Consider the following 22531-nt stretch of genomic DNA (forward strand, 5'->3'; position numbering starts at 1 on the left):
AGCGTAGCACGGTGACTCAAGCGTGTGTGTGTGTGTGTGTGTGTCACTGCCTTGAGTTTTTAGCCATTTCTGCCTTTTCAGAGCTGACGCTGAAGTGTTTGAAGCTTGCTTTCCTCAGTAGCTCACCTGTGCTGTGGATAATGACAGAGCGCTGTGCATGAGCAGAACCTTACCTGGCTTTGGCCCCTGAAGTGGAGACTCTTAGCTGAGGAAGGGATGAGGAGTGTTTTGTTACTTCAGATTTAACATCGTTTTCTCAGAAATTTCTGTCAAAGTTTCCAGGCTGTTTCAAATGTTCAAATGGGGAAAAAAAACCATGACACGAAGCCAAGTTACTGTTACTACACGGAAATTGATTATTTTCCTATAACTGCCCTTTTTTTTAATCATGTTTTATTCCTCTTATACTATAGCAATATGTCAAATATTACAATATTATCACTTTGTGCTTTTATAGTTAAATTAAATGTTGTGGAACATCCATGAGACAAGTCAGTTCCTGTTATCACTTACACTGTAACAGCTGTAAACAGCTGTTCCGTCACTCTTTTTATTTTCTCTCTCCCTTGAAGTTAAGCGTGAAGCGTGAAAGCACAACGTTTTCGCAAGACTTTCCCGTAGTGGAAGCTTTCCTGACTTTGACAGAACACTGACACTGGAGACTGCTTCCATAAATGTGATACAAGCAGCTACTTACAGGATGCGATTTTTGTGGAGCGTCTGCCGTACACGTCCCTGTGTATGAGTTGTTACTATAGAAACGATAACGTATTATAGCGAGCGCGTTGCTGTAAAGCTATCGTGTGTGTGAGATTGGAGAATTCAGTAGTGCTGTGGTATAAGGTGAAATAGAAAATGAGGCGTAAACATCTGTTTTATAGTCATAACATCTATGATGTTGCAGAGCTTTGGCTTTCTCAGTCAAAGCAGCAGTAAGAACATTGTAGTGTTTGGTCTGGCGTTTATGCTGTTAGCATGGAGCCGTCTCCTCCACCATCATACGCTAGGGTTTCTGTGGTAAAATTTTTTTTTCTCCTTCCAGCAAACATCGTGGATTGTGAGTTGTAGCTAGCAGAGAGGCCCCGTGTGTTTGGTCTGTTCTGCTGGTTTGTTTGTCAGTTGTTTGTCTTAGCAGAGTTAGCTCAGGCCAAGTTAACATCTAACGCCTTTGAAGGTCTCTGGCGTGATTCAGAAGTGAACTGAAAAGGCGTGAACTCTTTTGTCAAGTGTGTGTGTCCAAGTTCAAAGGAATTTCTCAAATTAAAAAGGCGGGACTGACCTTTAAACTTGTGAATGAGTGGAAAACGCTAATGGGTTAAGCGCCGTTTTCAGTGAATCTTAGGGCTCCTCATGGACTAAAGCAGAAGCTGGGATGACTATCCTTTAACAACAGTTTTTAATCTAGCTTAAAAACAGTCTTTGTTTAATTAGATTCACTTCCTGTGTGTGAGCTAGTGTTACATATCGCACGCAAACCAGCAAGACTAGCGTGTCATCTGATCAGCCTTTCCAGTTGTTAGCACCTTCTCTTGAGCGATGATTGGTGGACGTTTTGCGAGGACAAGCTCTCCATTTCATAAACGAGTCTTTTGTAACTTGAGCAAATGAATGAATGTTTCTGGAACATTCGCGGCCCCTTTGACCGCTAAACTACCATGTAGCATGCAAGAGTTCACTGAGGCTCTTATTGTATTTTAAATGATTTTCCTCAGACACTGTAGCAGAATATTTAAGGAGGAGCAGCGCGATTGTGAGCTCTGGCAATGCAAAGCAGAAAAACACAAGGACACACAGAGCTTCTGTTTCATGAGCTCTTGGGTTTGAATCTGTTCTGTATTATGAACTCTGATGTCTCATGTGTGTTAAACTTTGCACATCTGCGCTGGTTGAGTGAAAATGTGTATTCGTGGAAAGCAAAGCTAGTTTTGAAGGATCTGTGGTCTTTATAAATCGAGGAGCTCTCATAGCTTTCTGCTCTTGCTTCCTAACTAAACAAAGCATTTATGATAAATGGGGTTCCAAATACTCAGCATGTGCTATTTGTGTTATTTGTTCATCAAATAGCCTTTTTAAACATTAAACCAGACATCCATGACAGGACTTATAAACTCTCAGAGTACTTGGATTGTCATGAATGAAGAACACTTTGGTCTAATATAATAGTTTCATTCTTATAGCTGTTTGGGTTTTCGTTTAATCATAGCACAGAGCTTTGCTGCTTCACAGCTCCAGGGTTCCTGAAGTCGGGTTAGTATCTGCGTGGGTTTCCTCCAGAAAAACATGCCAGTAGATGGTAGTGGATTGGCTAAGATAAATTGCTTCTAGGGTTGAGTGTGTGTGTGTGTGTGTGTGTGTGTGTGCACACGTTGCCTTGCAACGGACCGGCGTCCTATCCAAGCGGTATTCCCCGTCACGCCCAGTGTTCCTGGGAAAAGCCCCGGATTCAGCGCAACTCTGATGAGCATAAGCAGTTACTGAACATTTGTGAGTGAACATTTGTGTTTAATTCAAGCCTCACTAACTCACCATCAAGTAGACTAATATAAATAACGCCAATCTCAAGTGTTCTGTTGGGAGCAAGTTCAGAAACAGAAAGATCTACGGCTCTAATAAATACTTTATAATAAATCTGTACTGAGGTGAATTTATCCTCCTGTTAAAGGAATTCTTGGCTACAACAAAAAATTTGTAGAATCTTTGTCGTATCCTTGTATAAGTTTAACCTAACGTCAATACACACTAACAGCTAGCTGTCGGGAGGAACAGGATTTCATAATGACTCTTAAGAAATAATACACCAACTTATTAAAAATATAGTATTTTTTAAAAAATAATAACCGTCTCTTTGCTGCTTTTCAGTTGATACTAATGGAAGGTTCAGCAAAAATACGTAGACAGAGTGTTATAAAGCCAGACGCTGTTTAAACTGAAAGTTCTGGTCGAATCTGAACAGGACACTGCTGAGATAACGACTTTTCAGCCGTTTCTGTTTCTCTGTGGTGGTTTCGAGAGCTCTGGTGCTTTCACAGGCATGTCCTAGATCAGTTGGGTTGCGAGGCCTGTATTTATGTTCACAGTATAAGCCTCAGCACGCTGCTGTAACATTTTCCCATGTTGTTTAATGAGCAGTTAAGCTCCACTAAACCACACAGTGGGGCTTTTTAGAAAGACATGGCTGACTTATAGACAAAGAGGTGTTACATGGTTTTCTCACCTGTTGTGGACCAACTGCTTTGGATTTTGCTTTAGTAATTTAGTATTTTTTGGAGACCTGTTTTGCGATTTCGCTTCACTTTAAACCAAACAACAGGCGGTATTCAGTTTTTTATCTTCTTGCTCCTCTTCTATAATCACCGTCTCTTGTAGTCACTTGTCATCCACTTTCTTTGATCGTCAGTATACCCCGCTTCCCCCCTTTCCCCCGGCTGGCGTCACTCTGCTCTGTAGAAGCACATTCCACCAGGGAACCAGAGACATAGCACAACCCCCTCCTCCGTCTCTGACCTTACAGACACAGAGCAGCTCATACAGTCGGGAGCTCAGAACGTTGTAGCGTGAACCCACAGTTTGCCCCAAAGGCTTTCTGTGAAGCTCAGTGAACTCTCTCATACTGTATGTTTTTATTTTCCAAAAGTTAAAGGGAACATAAAGTCTGCTAAATAAACGCATTGCTTAGAAAACACAAACTACATCACATTAATCACGCCTGAAAGTTGCTACGGAAACAGATGCTTTGTTTGCTTCCATTCAAAAAATTTTTTTTTACAATCGTTTGTACCACACCGTTCTTGACATCTGATTGATGAAGCAGTTATTACATTTGTTTTTATGACAGCAGCTCTGACGGTATTTCCAGCTGTAATTAAAATAATAGCATTGTAATAATTCGCCTGTTCTGATGTTGTCGTTACTATAGCAACAGCGCATTCACAGGGACTTGTCTGGCGGACGAGCTACATTACCTAAGACTAATAATAAACAGATTAAACAATTTTTGTTTAACAAAATGGATAAATGTTGGTATGGTCTTTAAGGAGATGTTTTGTAACATTAATGGAAGGAGTCTCCAGTTTCAGTACTTTATAACAGTCAGTACGTTTTCCGCAACGGGGAAAAAGTCTTCGGAACAAGCTTTCCGATTCTTCGGCAACACGGCAAGCTAGAATTTTTTTGTCTTATTAACTCAGAGAGAGATGAGAGAGAGAGAGAGATGAGAGAGAGAGAGAAAGAGAGAGACGAGAGATGAGAGGCGGGTGAGGGAGGACTGTTTATAGCTGCTCTAACGTAAGTGATACAGACGTTCCCCAACATTAAACGTAACAAAAAATGGTTAAAAAAACATTATTGTTTGTTGATAAATTAATTGTGAATTGTGATCGTTGGCAAATGGCTGTTGTATGAGAGAAATAAAACACGTCAGGACGTGCTGTTATAAGAAAATATTAATATAATATGGATTATTTTGCTCCACGCCACATTTCGTTTTATTCCTTATGAATTAACTGACTGGTCGCTTCCTCCGTATTAGTTCCAGCTCCTCTGACTTGCACTTTAAGTGGAATGAGGTTCAGAGTTTCAGGATTTAAGCCACCACTCGGTTCCAGTGATGTTCAGGCCATGAGTTTTCACTCGCTTAGTACTCACAAACTGCCAAATATTAAACGTACGTTTTAGAATCTAAATTTACAATGCAAGCGTGTGGAAGCGTGCAAGTTTTTAAATACATGTTTAAGAGTGTAATGATTTTTAGTGCAGTCCTGCTGCATGTTTATTCCTCTCTCCTGGGATCCGGAGCAGTAGAACATTTCCCTCAGGCAGCTTCCCAGGTCCGAGGAACACCTCTCGCTGCAGCTGCGTGGAGAACAGCACGGCTTTATTTATTTATTTTCGTTCTGGTCTTGCTGAATTTCCAGCAGCTGTTCTAAAGGAAGTGATGCGTAGCTCTCAGGATATGCGGTGTTTTCCGGTGCATTATGGACTGTCAACAGTCAAGCGTGAACGTAAACGTTTCTCAACACACGCCTTTTAGACATTTTCGAATCACGCTGTTGAAAGTACGAAACGATTTAGCAGTATGTTTTAATTAATTTTTAATCTAGTTCAGTTCGTGAATGCATTTGAGTTGTAGAGAACTTTCTGACGTGTCTACGTGCTCTCTAAACGGAACACGCAAATAAACCCCGCACCTGTCAGTAAGGTGTTGGAGTGAGCGGGACAAGAGCAGGACGTTACCACAGCCATTTGTGTCTCCGCAGGTCGTGACCCTGGCCTCGGCCATGCCTCTGAACTCCAGAAATGCTCCACCGAGCAGCTAGTCAGAGTGCTGAAGTGCTCTTTGTGCGCAGCTTGGAGAGCATTTTTTCCGCCATGTTGCTCAGATGAAGGGCTTTTGTGTGTTTGCTGAGCGCTGAGCTCTGAGCTGCCGCGCCAGCAGACGCTCGTCTTTGTCTTTGCGAGATTGCGTGAGGCGCTTCACAAATTATACGCCAGTTCCTAGCTGATGTACATTTATTCGTGCACTCTTACAAAGAGACGCTATGAAACTCGTACCACAGCACTGGCGCATTCTTGATTTTGATTGGTCAGATCGGTCTAATACGTTATCGTTTCTATAGCAACAGCTCATTCACAGGGAGTTGTGTATTGGGCGCTTTATATAATCTAATAAAAAACATCTCTGTTATTTAACAAGGAAAAATGTTTGATTGTTGATATGGTGAAGTTTTCTGTTAGTAGATGTTTAATTAATATTTGTGGAAGGAGTCTCCAGTGTCAGCACTTTTCTAATACTCAGTAAATTTTCCACTCTTAGAGAATCTTCAGCTCAGAGGTTTTTGCGCTTTGGGGTTTCTCAGTTACTGGGTTTTTTTTTTTTTTAGTCTTATTAACTTCAAGAGACAAAAATAGACATGATGAAGAAAAATAAATCTTATAAGGAAGTAGCGGAGACTGTAGGTGCCTCTGGTGAGTCTGTGTAGCTACTACAGTAAAGTAGCTAGCTAATCTGCGTACGAAGTGGACACGTAACACAAATCAAACTACCACTTTTCACGCTAATTAGCGCATTATTTAATTTGTGCTTAGCTAGTTAGCTTTACTAGCTGTATAGCTGCTACTGTTTATCGGAACGCCAGCAAGCAACAGCAGGGGCTGGTGAGGGACGGACGATAAGTTATAACTTATCGAAATAACTTGTCTCGAGAACATTCCACAACGTTAACTGTAACTATAAACAGTTAAAAAGCATGATACATTGTTCATTAATAAATTAAATATTCTAAATATTGGCAAATTGCTGTGGTATAAGAGGAATAAACGGCTTCCTGTTGTGTTTTATTACTTATGCATTTGACAAAAAAACAACAAGACATACGAAGTGGGGGAAATAAAACATGGACACCTCTATGTTTGTCTTTTGTTAGCATCAAGCTAGCCAGCTAACTGTGATGAGCCAAAATAGTGAACTACACAGTCAGCGTTTTAAATTTAACAAGCAGATATGTCTGTATGTTGATTGAACTAAAAAAACTACTAGTATAGAAGTCATTTAAAGGTAAGAAGTGCTGCTTTGTTGGCTTCTGATGCTGTGAGCGGCCATGTTGATTTGACGTCACTTGGTAAATGGGAAGGAACTCAGGAGCAGTTGAGAAGTTTACCCCAAGGTGATGAGTAGGAATTTCGAGTTGAGGGCGTTTCTTCTGCGTTTGCTGGTCGGAGGTTGGGAATTGCAAGCTGCGACCTCGAGTCGAACACAAGTGCAGGGTTTTGGAAACCAGCGTAACCATGGCAACTAGTGGGAAATCAAAAAAGTGCAGTTAGTGTATTGTAATGCTGATGGTTCCTCTTCAGGCCGGTCGTCTGTAATAAACTGCTCAGAGGGTAATTTAGGTGGAGGCTGTGCTAAAGGTTGTGAGAAGTACATAGCTGTCCCGCTGCCAGCTATTTGTATAGAGTGGAATTTAAAGTCCTCATTAGAAACGTGAGAACGCGTGGATTAGTTCCTGCATTGTTGGAACATCGCTCTCGCTGGTGTGAGCTTCTCACCTGGCTCTCTTGAGCACTTGGACCAGTTTCTTTCCCAAACGCGTTCTAATCATTTTCTGCTTTATCTGTAAAGTGTTATTTGAGCTTTCTTTTCATCACTGAACCTGTTCATGTGTTTTTAATAGCCTGGGTTTGTCCACTTCACTCATGGTGTGGTGCTAACAAAAAGCCCCACATCCTGCTGTTAAAATATTCTCTCCCTCGAGCGTGTGTGCCTGGAAGTCAGCAAGGTTATTGTCACGGTTTCCTTCACAGTACAATGAAGGACGCCTCCGATAACGGTCGATTTCGGCCTCCGCAGACTTCCTCGTCTGTCTTTTAGCTGCGGTTTTTTGTTTGGTCTTTAGATCCACATAGTTCAGCCTGTTTGCTCAACACATAATTGGTTCTCCCTGCTAGCTTTTGCAGATTTGTTTGGAGAGCAAATTCTTTGCTAGAGCAAACACCGCTCAGGCCGTCACCCCCTGTGGCCCCGCTGAAAGATGGTGTCATTTCCTTCACGCAAAATAAATGACATCTCTCCATAAGGTTTTTGTTGGCTTGCAGTGTATGGATGTACGTTCATCCTCTCGAACATGCCTAGCCTGCTCAGGCTTGCTGAATACGTTCCTACACGCTCAGTGGGATTGCTGGAGGACCCGGCAAGCTGCTTAATGTCACAACTGAAAGGCCTTCTTGAAAAATCCTCTGAAAGAATGGAGTGTTAGAAGAAGAAAAGGCGTTTTTGTACAAGCGGCTCTTTAGGAACGCGCTCTGACACTTATTATGTGGTAGAGGTCTAGTACGTTGTAATACTTTTTACTTTTACAGTGAAAACACAAAGACGTAACAGATTAAAACAGAGTAAAAACTCATAACAATGCGTAAAGTATCGATCGATATGTGATATTCTACTACGTTTTTCAAGACAAAACAAACAAAAAAAAAAAAGGACAAAAAATATCATATCATGTATCACGATAATTAATGACATTCTTCGATTCTTTGAAACACGATATGCATCACGGCTTGCTAACAAACATAATTGTGGAAAACCTTTTATTCATTTTATAATGATTTTTATAAAAATGTCTGTTTTTTATATTGAAAAGAACAAGAAATTAAGAAACTTCTGTAAAAAAATCGTTATAATTTAAAGATGTAAACAAAACATCACCATCAAATCAGCTACTTCCAATGAGATTTTGTAATTGGTATTTGTTTTCTATATTTTTAAATAAAAAAATATAATAACGAAAAATATAATATAAAAATGATGAAAAATATAAGAATAATGAAATTATACTGTCATATCGCACAGTGCTAGTTTGTAGTTACAGTGAAAATACAGCGCATCATTTCTTTATAAATATTTAATCAATAAAAAATACATGGTTAATTAAGAGGAGAATTAACCTCTTCAGGACCTGCTGTGATTAGAAAATAATCTCCACGCTGTTATCAGTGACTCTGCTCAGAGTTCGGCCACATCACACCACCATGTCGCTGATTACTTTCCTGTAACCGCACATCCTGAAGTGTTCACGGACAGAAAAAAGGGCAGGTTGGTTGCCATGAGAGCACATTAGGTGCTTGTACGGCGCTTTCATTCATTCATCACTAACTGCTTTATCGCGGTCAGAGTCACGGCGGGTTACAAATGCTTCTTTGTTTATGTTTTGACAACCGAGTTCACCATTAAAAAAAATCAGGTGCAGGTGCGAGCAGTAATAAGTGCAGTGGGATTGGTCAGGAGTGTCCGTGAGAGCGGCTGGGATTGTTGGGAATTCCTGCGGGAGCGGGCGGGAGCGGGATTAATATGTTCCTTTTGGAGGAACGCTCTGTTCTGAGCGGTTTTCCCCGACTGAATTTGAGAACCTGTTGTCTGAAGCGTTATGTTTCTTTCCTTGCTGCTGTACGTGACCTCCATCCTGCATCGTATTTATAACCTTATATGTTTTTTGTTCGTCTTGGTCCAAGCCGCCGTGATGGAGTATTAACTGAACGTATCAAGTATATTTCTATTTATAACGTATTTATAACGTATTTATAACGTAACGTATTACACTGCAGTTCCTGATGTCTAAGTTTTTGACTTTTTGTTGTTCTGTTTTTCAGGAAAGGCCTTCGATATCACCTACGTGCGTCTGAAGTTCCACACCAGCCGCCCCGAGAGCTTCGTCATCTACAAGCGCACGCGCGAGGACGGCCCGTGGATCCCGTACCAGTACTACAGCGGCTCGTGCGAGAAAACCTACGGCAAGGTGAACCGAGGTTTCATCCGCACCGGCGAGGACGAGCAGCAGGCGCTCTGCACGGACGAGTTCAGCGACATCTCGCCGCTCACCGCAGGAAACGTGGCCTTCTCGACACTCGAGGGACGCCCCAGCGCATACAACTTCGACAACAGCCTGGTGCTTCAGGTAGTCACGCTGTCCGAGCCTGTCTAGCTCTGACTGGTGCTCTCACGCAGGTTGCTATTTCATTAAGAATTTTAGGCATAATAATAACAGTCGTCATTTTTGGCAGCAAACACACACACACACACACACACGCTGCTGCTGAGTGAGAGTGTGTGTGTGTTTTTCCAGCTCAGAGTTTCCCACAGGAAACTGTTACTGCTAGGCACATTGCAGAACATCGACCTGTTCTAACATAAGATCGCTTTCATGTCCGGGCTTTATGAGTGTAAAATAATCAAATTCCCTTTTCCAAATTTTTAGGCTAGTTTCAGGGTTTTTGGTGCAATTTTTAAGATTTAATTAGTTGAGGTAGAACCTCCGCTGAGATCTGGCAACCCTAATGTTTAACTAGTAATTATAGCCATTATTCTTGATAATCTGGGGTCACTCTTGAAGCAGGACTCACTCTCTTTTGTTGAACGTTGTTGCCTTGGTAGTTGGAGAGTATTCACACACACACACACACACACACACACACACACACTTTCCCTCAGTCTATTTAAATGGGTGACGGAGGTGAGAACAGTGAGTCAGCTAGTCGCCTGGTTGTGAAAGCGTCTGATGTTTGGGGAGGGCGGGATGTGGTGAGGGTGTAGAGCTGAGCGTGGACTGGCGATAAGAGAAGCTCCCAGTGTGTGTGTGTGTGTGTGTGTGTGTGTGTGTGTGTGTGTGTGTGTGTGTGTGGAGATCCACATGTCTCCTGCTCGCTGGTCACTGCCAGCAGTTGCAGCGGGTTGCCAGGTGACGCCTCCAGCTTTCCCACCCTGGCTCTGATTGCACTTGGCAGCGTGTGGTCACATCTGGAAAGTGTTTGTACGTCTGCTCGTCATTTGTGCGTTCAGTGTGAGCCAGATGTGCTTGTGAAACATGTGCACTCTGTTGTGAACTATGCGTGACTAAAGCGTGAGACTTGGGGAAATCGTTTGGCTCTTAATTTGATGTTATCGAAATTTACGAGACTTTCATGCTGAATTAAATACACATGAAGCTATTGCTCAAGTTAGAAAATGTTTAAAAGCAACAGTTTGCTAATATCTTTTGCTCTCAGAAGAAATAGCGTCAGTACCATGCTTGTTGTTGCAGTTGTCAGTTATTAGATTTTTGTCGTAACTCATTAATGTCGAGTGATGAGACGGTTTAGGTACGATGAATCGACTGCTTGTTTTTCATCTCTCTCCTCCTTGGAGTCTTTTTCTCATCAGCTTCTGTCAGGGGTTGAAAAATTGTAACTTGGCTAGTAAGCTCGCGAGTAGAAGCTCCTGATTTGCGATTTTAGTAAGTGTTAATAGCTAACGTAATATAATAATGTATGGTGAGTTAGTTGGCTAGTCACGCGTATTAGTTGATGCAGACTAAGGGAATTGAACACGTATATAGTAAATATCTTACTGTAGTCTAACATGTCATGTTTGCATCCTCAGAAAAAAAAAAAGTCAGCAGGTCGTCGTGGCTGTAAGATGTTTGGCTAATGTTTTTTTAATTTCCTCTCAATATATTTAACAATGAGGTGACGGTGCGTAGAAAGTAGAGCTTATAGCTAATTAATCCACCTAGTAAAACTGTTCTGCTTGCCTGCTACTGCTTGGTCAGTGTGTGTAGTGCAGGAGGTGATGGGATTCGCATCGAGGTGCGTCACAGCACCATGAATTGCACCAAGTTTAAATAAAGCGACTTGTAACAATAAAATAAAGTCAGTAAGGATTTTTAGAAATAAAAAAACTAACAGCCCAGCCACAAAATTTTAGCTTTCTGTTTTTAAAATCGAACCCTGGCGCGTTTTCCGAGTGTTTGGAATGCCGTGAGGAACCTGAATCAATCCGACTGTATGAATCGAACCAGACATGACACACGTTTTGGGTTGCAGGTGATATTTTTGTGTAGATTTTGTGTAGAGCTGCTAAACTGAGCCGAAGAACAGAGCTGTAGTGCTGCGGAAATGTGCTCTGGATCTTTTTACCGCCGAACAAGAGAAAATAATCTGCATGTGACAAGCAACATGTATAAATAACTCATTTAAAATATTTATCTAGTAATTTACTGAGCGCCGGTTCAGCGTTCTCTGTGTTCGGTGTTTATTATTTTATACACATTTGGTAAATGTTTGGGCCCTCAGACAATTTTCTGTCACTTTTTGTTTTGTTCAGTGAAAAAACAAATCAAACCAAATAGGAAATGAGGCAAAAAAATCAAATTTGACTCTGATTCTGATTCGCCAAATGGACTCATGGGTGTAAAACCTTGTCCTGTCATGAGACACCTCCACTTCCTTGTTTAATACTAAGTTATTGCTAAGTTATTAAGCTCTCTCTGTATTAGCAGAAATGGCTGTGAGTAATAACAGGGCTTTGAATAGTATGTGATGTAACACTAGAGCTAGGATACTGTATATATAGTGATGATACTCTGAAAAGAAACTAATAACGTTGTTAAAAAGGTTCTGAAAATGGACCTGACCCCGACCTCCAACCCGTCACTTTGGCTTTCAGTTTTTCCTCCCTCTTCCCATGGACATGGTGAAGGTTAATAAATGGGATGTTGAACATGCTCCATATGCTGGAGCTGGAATTCGGCCATTTGTGGCTTTGACGCAGGCTGTGAGTCTGAAGGAGTCGTGTACATCAGATCCGAAGCATCTGAGCCGGACGCTCGGGGACCGCGGCGAGGAAGGGGGAGGAGGGCTGGTATTTGGGGGCGCTTCCTCGGACGTGTCTTTATCTGTAGCAGAGCTATTTTCTGTCTCAGTTTTAAGGAGCTTTAACTATTTATTTATAAAACATTAACTTAATGTGCAGACTTGTTTGGATTATTTATACTAAACTACACACCAGCATTACTTTTGCGGTTAGCTATTGTGCTGAGATTACTACTAATCATTAGATGTGCTAGTGGGTCAAACCGTGTGTGTGTGTGTGTGTGTGTGTGTGTGAGACCTTGGCGGCCTGCCTGAGCAGGAACATGCCCTGAATCACAGCTGTGTGCTATGGATAAGGTGTCAGAAAGGCTTGAGGGCTTTATGCTGCTCTTTGCCAGCTGGGCTTTACACATTACAGATAGTTTCTCATGCTTAGAGTCGTGAGAGATTTTCTAGGAATTTTTTGCATCTGAAAGCATGCAAGATTTATTGTAAAATCCTATCCTGTGAGAAGTGTTCTTGCAGCACTAATATGGCTTTCCCTCACTGCTAAATCATATGATCAAATCCAACATTAATCCGTAATCCAGCGTAAACAGAGATCAGTAAAATCTGTGACTGCTTAATACTAAGTAGGTTACTCATTTTGCTTTCTGTATCAATTTCAAAGTATTGATCCAGTTCTGTTCTCATTTAAACTGCATTATTTTCCACATGGCCTAAATCCAGATGTTGGATGTATAGGGAATTCTGCGTTTTCTGTCTCTCCACTATCTCCATATGATATTCTTCCCATTCCTGCCTTGCCTCGAACCATTCCATGTGAAATAAAATGTTTTATCTGTCGGTATCTTCAGTTTATTCTCGTCCTGTGACTCACTGTACGCACAGGAGATTAAGAAACTGTACTTTGCTTTGTCTGTGAAAGCATCTTGCTTAAACGCTCTGTATGTTTGCAGGATTGGGTGACTGCGACAGACATCAGAGTGACCCTGAACAGGCTGAACACGTTCGGAGATGAAGTGTTCAACGACCCCAAGGTCCTGAAGTCGTACTACTACGCCATCTCCGACTTTGCTGTGGGAGGAAGGTGAGAGCTTTGTAATCAAAAGCATTACTGTGAATTGCAGTGGTTTCATTTCACAGGTTGTTCCTGATACGAGTTTTGTTTTATTTTAATTTTTTAAAACTTCTGTTATGTCTGGTGTCTCTCACACTGAGCACATGGTCGTTCTGATCAAGCCAAATCTAGGAAGTAGTCTAAACACAAAAATTCATTCAACTCTCAAGACTCAAATCCAAAAACAGATTTGACAAAAATGAACCCAAGCGCTTTTCGTCCAAGTTTGAACAAGTCCAGGAGCGATGATGTAAACCCCGAGCTGAAGTATAGAGCACACTGCCAACCTGTGGACACGAGCGCAAGTTCCTACAGACATGACTCCTTAATCACGTCCAGTTTTTGTTGTACGACTCAGTAAGACACTGGAATGAGCTGTAAAAAAAAACATTTCTTTGAGGGCAGGGATCAGGCTAGTGTTGAGAGTGTGTTAAGCAACTCCCTCTCCGCTCTTTTCACCTCAATCTGTTTGAAACGTTGATCAGATTTCCATTACACAGCCTGCATTCCTGACATTCCTGCACGGGAGTGCGGGATTACGAGGCGGAGGGAGCAGGAAGGGGCGGGCTGGACCTGTACCTGTGTAATAGCCGGAGGTGTTGATTAATCTCGCGGGTCCACAGCAATCCAATCCCAGTAATAATGCTCATGGGGTTAGGGTTTAAAAATTTCCCAGTATGATGACCTAATCTAAAAATATCAGTTTCAACATTTAAATAAACTCAAGCCAGGGGGAAATTAAAAGGAAAATTCTATTACCAGATCTTTGTACTTAGGTTTCTTTGCATATCCTTGTAAACATTTTATTTCAAATTCCGCATAGATAATATAGGACTACTGTAATAAATTATTCTTTAAATAATTTATTAAGTCAGTAACAAAAATGTGTAATGTAAGTGACTAAAAACCAAAGGAAAATTCTTTGCGTTAACTTTCCAGTCTGGTGGGAAGTGTTGTGTTGTTGTAGGAGAATAATCCATGGCAGGTGGTGTGAAACGGACCGACGCGAACCAGCCTGGTTTATACGTGACGCATGATTTTGCGTGCCGCAGCAGCCATTATTCACACACTCGCTGCGCATCTTATGTACGTCCAGAAGATCACTAGAGGGCATGTCAAAGCCAGAACATCGCTGTTCATCAGGTTTCCATCCAAGCTGAAGTGTAAAATGTTTAGCGATTTCATCTACAGCGATGTTAGACACACTCACGAGCTCTGTTAAAACTTTACGCTGTCGTCGTGATGGTTGTCATGAGCTACGTCTCAGATCCAAAAACTCTGACCTTACATTTACTAAGCTGGAAAGTCCAGAAGGCTGGTCCGCAGAACCGAGCTTTCAGTAGGTTTGAAAGTGACATGAGCTGTTTTAAAATTCAAACACTAAACATAAAGCCAAACCGTTTAGTGTTGGTACTTAAGAATGGTCTTGAATAGTGCATAAGCATGCGATTTTGAGACACAATGCTAGTTTGTTTCACAGAGTTAGATGGACAGGGAAATTTGTCCATTTTTATTTTATAAAATAGCACTTGTTAATTTAAATACAGCTTCTCTGGATGTGACTTCCAGTAAGATTTCAAAATATCAGCACGCAGAAGCTAATATTTCTAATATTAATTTGTAAAATAATCAAATGAAACAAAAGAGGAGATTTGTGAGATGCCATTTGTACATCAAGGACATGTGGGGTCGCGTCCCCTGATTTGGTAGCTGGTAATAGATGCATTTTTAATCAGTATTTCTAAAAACTCAGCAGTGAGGTAACTGAATGATCAATCACCGTGACTAACCGTGATAACGTAACAACATTAGTGACCTAGAGCCCTGAGAGCAACTTTTTTAAGTGGAGGAAAAGACAAGAAGTTGAGAGTGGGAGGTTTCAGGAAGGGGTCAGATGTAAGGCTCAAACAAAGGCACATGATCCTTAGTAACTGCCTGGGCAGGTTTGTGGTGGTTTAAGTTACACTACTAGTTTGTTTATATTTTGGGAATCTAAATTTATTACAAAATATCGCCAGCAGATACAAACAAAAATAATAACCCTGGGAATTTAAAACACTCATGCACATGACTCGAGCGATGTAGCTGAGGTTGAGGAACTGCCAGAGCCAGAACTCACACACCATGCTGGCAGTGCTTGTGTTCCAGCTCTTTGTTTTTTTTCCCCAGTGCTAGAGGTTTTTGAATGTTTCTCGAGACATAGTGATAGAGTTCACATTTAACTAAAACAAATTCTGGTTTAGGCCACACCCACTTCTGGTCTAAATCCGAATGAAGATATTCCAGATATTTGAAGCACTAAACAAATACAGATAATGGAATTGCATTCCACCCCAGCTTTCTTGATTCTTCACCAACTTTAATTATAACACACACACACAATTCAGAGTGCTCTGACAGTGGAACGTGACCTACACTTTTTTTCCGTTCCATCCTCCACATTTTCCACAAGCCTTTGCCAAGAAACACCTGAGACAATAGCCGAGAGGTGACTAGCCACACAAGTCCTCTCTTGTTCGGTGGAGCCCCTCGTCAAAGTGTCTGCAGGAGAATGTTCCTGCTGCCTCGTGCTTGAGCAGCGGCCAGGAGCACAAATGAAGCTTTGTGCCACGGCTCCGACAGACTGCTTCTAAATGACTACAGAAGAGTCGAAAAATTTGATTTGGTAATCTAACAGCATTCACAGCAGCGTGACAGGAAGGACCTGCTTTTGTTATCCTCTCTGGAGGTTCCTTTTAATGTTTAAGTAGATAAGTATGTAATACAAATGCCAGAAAGATTGCATACAGTGTTCAGTTACTGTTTTTAGCATGAAGCTTTGGAAGAAAGTGCTTTTTTTTTTTTTTTTTTTTTTTTTTTGCTTTCGGCAACATACAAACTAGAAAAACATCTTATTCAGCGAGTGGAATTTGTTCAGACAGCTCTACCTGAAAGTGTTTAAAGTGGGCCTGTTAGTGCAGAGCTCTTTATTCATGCACTGAGGGGGAAAAATAGAAAACAATATGCTGTTCTCGGTGAGTGATTCAAAGGTCAGTCTTATAAAGACAAGTCATTAGGCACTACAAAGCCGTGGTGACATAGTGATAGGCCCCGTAAACAGTATGACGTGTTCGCTGTTTGAACAGTTCACTGTTTCATGACATTCATCTTTCCGCTCTCGTCTCACAGCTTTGCGTCTATGTTAGACCCAAAACACAGACAGGATGTGTACACACGCTGCGAGTGTGCTTTATCATAGTGCTAGAGGATATGGTATAGAACGTTTGTGTGTATGACCACCTGCTCTTCTCCTCTTCAGGTGCAAGTGTAACGGCCACGCCAGCGAGTGTGTGAAGAACGAGTACAGCAGGCTGGTGTGTAACTGCAAGCACAACACAGAGGGCGATGACTGCAACGTGTGTAAACCCTTCTATAACGACCGGCCGTGGAAAAGAGCCACCACTGACAACGCCAACGAGTGTCTGCGTGAGTGTGAACTCGTATATCACGCTTTCTACACAGAGCGGTGCAGTACGGCTCGGTGCGCTGACTCACCTGAACCCAGAGCTGTCCAGACTTCTCTCAATACACAGTGAAAGGAGGAGGGGTTTCTCAAGTGGAAACAAGTGATAGGCACAAGACGTAAAATCCTTCTACATCATCACTATGACGTTGTAGTGACTTTTTAGTGGCATTATAGTGACATCATAGTGTTGTGATAGCATTATAGTGAGGTTATGGTGACAATGTAGTGGCTTTTAGTGGTGAATTTATAGTGACATAGTGGTATATAGTGACATTATAGTGGCCTCATAGTGGTGATATGACATTATAGTGGCATATAGTGACGTTATGTTGACATAGTGACATTATAGTGGAGACACTGTAGTGGTGACAGTGACATTATAGTGACGTTATAGTGTTGTAATAGCATTATAGTGAGGTTATAGTGACAATGTAGTGGCTTTTAGTGGTGAATTCATAGCGACATAGTGGCATGTAGTGACATTATAGTGGCCTCATAGTGGTGATATGACATTATAGTGGCATATAGTGACATTATACTGACATAGTGGCATTATAGTGGAGACATTGTAGTGGTGACAGTGACATTATAGTGACGTTATGTTGACATAGTGACATTATAGTGACGTTATGTTGACATAGTGGCATTATAGTGACGTTATAGTGTTGTAATAGCATTATAGTGAGGTTATAGTGACAATGTAGTGGCTTTTAGTGGTGAATTTATAGTGACATTAAAGTGGCCTCATAGTGGTGACATGACATTATAGTGGCATTATAGTGACGTTATACTGACATAGTGGCATTATAGTGGAGACATTGTAGTGGTGACAGTGACATTATAGTGACGTTATGTTGACATAGTGACATTATAGTGACGTTATACTGACATAGTGACATTATAGTGATGTTATGTTGACATAGTGACATTATAGTGACGTTATACTGACATAGTGACATTATAGTGACGTTATGTTGACATAGTGACATTATAGTGATGTTATGTTGACATAGTGACATTATAGTGACGTTATGTTGACATAGTGACATTATAGTGACGACATTATAGTGGTGACGTAGTGAAATCATCATAGCAACATTATAGTAGCTTTATAGTGGTGTTATAAAGACATTGTAGTGGCATTATAGTGATATTACAGGGGTGTTATAGTGGCACTGTAGTGACTTTAGTGATGTTTTTAAAACATAGCGGCGCTATAGTGATATTGTAGCCTCAGTGGTAGTAGTGGTGTTACTGTGGTGTTGTAGTGACGTTATAGTGGAATCATAGGGGCATTATACTGGTGTCATAGTGGCATTATAGTGATTTTATAGGGGCAGCATTAAGAGTGGCCTTATATTGAAGACATAGTGACATTAATGCCACTATAACACCACCACAATGCCATGTGTTATAGTGGCGTTATAGTGACAATGTAGTGACATTATAGTGAGATTGTAGTGGTGTTACAGTGGCGTTACGATGACGGTGTAGTGGCATTATAGCAATGAAATAGTGATGTTATAGTGATGACGTACTGGCATCGTAGTGATGTTACAGTGCCATTATAGTGGCCTTATAGTGCAGTAATCAATTTATTCCGCTTCTGTCCAGTAAATTTCCTGCTTTTTCTCCCCCAAAATCCTCTGCAGGTTTGAGAAGGGTTGAGATGGAAAATGGACAGTTAATGCTTCTCTCTTCTTTTTTTTTTTGCTTTACAAGCAGGCACATCCTAGAATGCGTGACTAATGCGCGTATGTGAGTGCGGAGTGTCCCAGAGCACAGCGCTCCCACACCCTGTCTCTCCTCTCCTGTTTCACTGTCCCTCCCTCAGAGGAAGCCTGCTGATCTCCCAGCAGCTCCCTCTCATTTCACATCACTGCGTTCATCAGGATGCGTAAACTCATCCCTGATCCTGAAGCAGTGCTCTCCCCCTGTGATACAAATGAACTTGTTCTGCACACACACACACACACACACACACACACACACACACACACACACACACACACACACACATATGACGCTAAAGCTTGCTTGCTTGAAATGTGACATTTCGCTTTATTCGATGCCTGACAGTTTGCAGAATTTTTTGAAAAAGAGTATAAAAGGATGAAATTAAGGTAATCTCAGAGATTTCAGGAGTCTTTATTTCTATTTAAAAATGCGAATGTGTGTTTCAGCATGTAACTGCAATGGCAAGAGCAGCGAATGTTTCTTCGACCCGGCTCTGTACCGTGCCACGGGTCACGGAGGTCACTGCCGCAACTGCGCCGACAACACGGACGGCCCCAACTGCGAGCGCTGCCTGGACAACTACTACAGAGTGGGTCCAAACCAGCGCTGCCTGCCCTGCAGCTGTAACCCTGTTGGTGAGTGACGACACAGGATCGTGTGTGTGTGTGTGTGTGTGTGTGTGTGTGTGTGTGTGTGTGTGTGTGTGTGTTCTTTCTAACTGATTTGCATTTGTTTTCATCTCCTCTCCAGGCTCTCTGAGCACTCAGTGCGACAACACGGGCCGCTGTAGCTGCAAACCGGGTGTGATGGGAGATAAGTGTGACCGCTGCCAGCCCGGATACCACTCCCTGACCGAGGCAGGCTGCAGGTACACTCCAACTGTAAAATGCTCCAGATAATTACAGACAATATGAATTTACTTTTCTCAACAAGGCCTTCATTGAGTAAAAGACTTAACCTGATGTGTTAAGAGTAGTGTTATAGTGTAGTGTAACAAAATATTCACACACACACACACACACACACTAAAGTCGAGCAGACCTTAACCTCATTTAAAGCCTGTACCTGATGATCGTCACCTTCAGGACTGCTTCTGAACTGCTGCAAATCATGTCGAGCAAATCATGAAACTCGAGTTTGTAAAATGCGACATGTATTTTGTCGTATAAATGGTATAGAGTTAAAGATACATTAGGCATGAGTTGTCAAAAATGTGTCAATATTAGGTTTCTAACGGTTAAATAGGAAGAGCTGAGTAAGATTTGAATGATTATTTATTTATTTATTATTACTCCTTGAGTCAGTCCTCCATTCCTGCTGATTTTATAGCACAGAGGATCATGTAAACGCAAAACAAGAAACGAGCCACATCTCAGCCACAGACGATGGCTTAAAGCGTTATTTTATTAAAATCATGTTCTACATACTGTACTTTCCACATTTTTTTCTGGAGGTCAGAAATAAAGAAAAAAAACCTCATATTGCACCTTTAAATGCTAAGACTCATGTACGTGATTGAACTAATTGTAATTAATTCTAATTCTAATGTTTCTTTTCTCCTTCTCTGTTTTTTTTCTTCCTGGAAGATGATATTTGCAGATCAGATTTAGTTAGTGGCTGTAAATTCTTGCATGATAGCGTCTCTTTCATTCTGCTCCTCCGCAGCCCCTGCTCCTGCAACCCTGCCGGAAGCACACAGGAGTGCGATGTCAATACAGGACGCTGCCAGTGCAAGGAAAACGTGGACGGCTTCAGCTGCGACAGGTCAGCACTCATTAGCACACGCTCAGATCTCTCTCTCTCTCTCTCTCTCTCTCTCTCTCTCTCTCCGTGCAGACTGGGACATGCCGCAGTGCTGACGCATGCCGTGGAGAAAAAGAGCCGCCAGCTCACATTGTTCTCAAATTAGATACCAACACTTGTGTCCCAGAATGAACATGTCATCAACGTGTTATAAAGATTCCCAGCAAAGTCTGCTTTAAACACGTCTCTGAGGAAACATGGTTTTAATCAGCTGCTGGTTATTAAAAGCTTTTTGAGGTTTACTTTTTTTTTTAAACATGGAAAGTCCCTGTGTGTGTGTGTGTGTGTGTGTGTGTGTGTGTGGGAGGCAGACAGACAGCTAATTGGGGAGGTATGTGTGTGAGACAGAATTAGGGGTAGTGTTGGAGGCAGGAGAAAATAGCGCAGAGATAGGAGCAACTGCCCTGAGCAATGCCATGTAGGGCCTTCAAACTATACACTCCATCCGCCTTTATATATACACACACACACACACACACACACACACACACACACACAACACTCCTGATTTTCAACAAGAAAGTGTCTTCATAAGAATGTATTCCTTAACATGTATACATCATTAAATCACAAGAAGACTGCGAATGTATTGTTCACATTAATGATGTAAACAGAATTCAATTCTAAATAAGTAAATTAAAATAAATAAGCCACTAAAATAATGCACAACCAGCACATCTGAAACATTTATGGGAAGCTTGTGGTTTAACACAACCAGTAGTGGATGGAATAAATGGGAAATCATCGCTTTCACATGTTACAGGACATCCGTTTTATGTTTCTCATCCACAGCAGATTATCTGCTATTAAGCAGTGTTGGATTAGTTTGGATTTCTGTGCAAGGAAGCGCAGCAGCACCACCGAATGGTGTGAAGAAGTGAGGCTGGGGCTGATTTCCTTTTAGCCCAGACTGTAGATTTAGGCAGTGTCAGCTGATTGACAGTCCAAACTCAGAGCATAAAATGACACACAACAAATAAAGGAGCTTCAAAGTCTTATTTTAAAATGCAGTGAGCAGTTAGATAGAAATAAATACATTGTTTGTATTGTTATTACCTTTAAAAACTAAGTTAGGATTTCACCAAGGAAACAGCCTGTGGAATAAAAGTTCATAAAAAATATCGACTCCAAAGCACGTCGTCAGCAGAGCGAGTCACGATTATTTGCTCCGTCAAATTACACAAAACGACAGACAACAGAACCACGAGTATAACAACGTTTCTGTTTAGCGTTTTTGGTATTCGGAGGAAACGCAGAATGACGCCGGTTGAGTATTACGGACTTGAAAGACGTAACGAATTAGAAGTGATGAATGCAGCTGCGTGTTTGTGTGTGTAATAGTTTGATGCACATCCAGTTTGGCTCTGTAGACTGTTAACTGAAGCGCAGCTATGACGCATGACTTGGACAGACCTGCCCTTTCGTTCACGCACCAGTAAGCTGTTTATTAGTTACTAGCAGTGCAGTGTGATCAGATTGCCTGGCTGTTGCTCTGAGACCAGCCTTAAAGTTCTCAGGAAATGAAAATGTTAAATATAACATAACCTGAAATAATGAGATAATAACTAGAAGTAAAGACATGGACTAGTAATAATGACAACGACAAATAATGACAATTTTTTTCCCTTACAAACTTTCAGTTCAGAGCTTTCGTACAATCTGAGGCTCAGTGTTTTTTTTTAGTTACTTTGGATTCAGCAGGAAGTGCGGTGGCTCTCGAATGCTATTGTCTCCCTACCTGAGTTCCTGAGGAACGGTACTCTGGTCCTGGAAGTTCAGTAGATCTTAACTAACACACTGTGACTGTTTGCCACTCAGGTGTAAACTCGGCTTCTTCAACCTGGACCCCCAGAATCCTCAGGGATGCATGCCATGCTTCTGCTTCCATCATTCCACTGTGTGTGCGAGTGCAGAAGGCTACAGCATACACACCCTCAAGTCCACCTTTGATCAAGGTGAGTCTCTTCACACACACACACGTTTGAGAAATGTGTGTACATGTGTTTGACTTCACGTTTTGTTAATGAACGTGTTGTGTTTTTGCTGTTGTCAGGTGATGAAGGCTGGAAGGGTCAGCAGAGAGACAGCTCCAGCGTGCCAGTGCACTGGTCTCCGAGCTCTCAGGAGATCTCGCTCATTTCAGAGGATTACTTCCCCATGTACTTTGTGGCTCCAGGTACAGCTGCTGATTCATTTAACAAGCTGGATGCAAATGGATTTATTCGTAGGAGAACCAACGCAAGAAACAG

At 41.6% G+C, this 22531-nt stretch overlaps 1 protein-coding gene across 1 annotated transcript in view; it reads left to right on the forward strand.

Annotated features, from left to right (window-relative positions):
• The window catches only part of lamc1 (laminin, gamma 1), a 64408-nt gene that overhangs the window by 26565 nt on the left and 15312 nt on the right, over nucleotides 1-22531 (forward strand). The window contains exons 2-9 of the mRNA XM_026936654.3: nucleotides 9142-9446; nucleotides 13077-13207; nucleotides 16536-16702; nucleotides 18926-19114; nucleotides 19230-19347; nucleotides 20145-20243; nucleotides 22101-22237; nucleotides 22336-22458. Of these exons, the coding sequence (XP_026792455.3) occupies nucleotides 9142-9446; nucleotides 13077-13207; nucleotides 16536-16702; nucleotides 18926-19114; nucleotides 19230-19347; nucleotides 20145-20243; nucleotides 22101-22237; nucleotides 22336-22458 (1269 nt within the window). The remainder of the gene's footprint in view (nucleotides 1-9141; nucleotides 9447-13076; nucleotides 13208-16535; nucleotides 16703-18925; nucleotides 19115-19229; nucleotides 19348-20144; nucleotides 20244-22100; nucleotides 22238-22335; nucleotides 22459-22531) is intronic.

Source organism: Pangasianodon hypophthalmus, chromosome 4 (genome assembly GCF_027358585.1).
Source record: "Pangasianodon hypophthalmus isolate fPanHyp1 chromosome 4, fPanHyp1.pri, whole genome shotgun sequence".
In the NCBI taxonomy this organism is placed as follows: Eukaryota; Metazoa; Chordata; class Actinopteri; order Siluriformes; family Pangasiidae; genus Pangasianodon; species Pangasianodon hypophthalmus.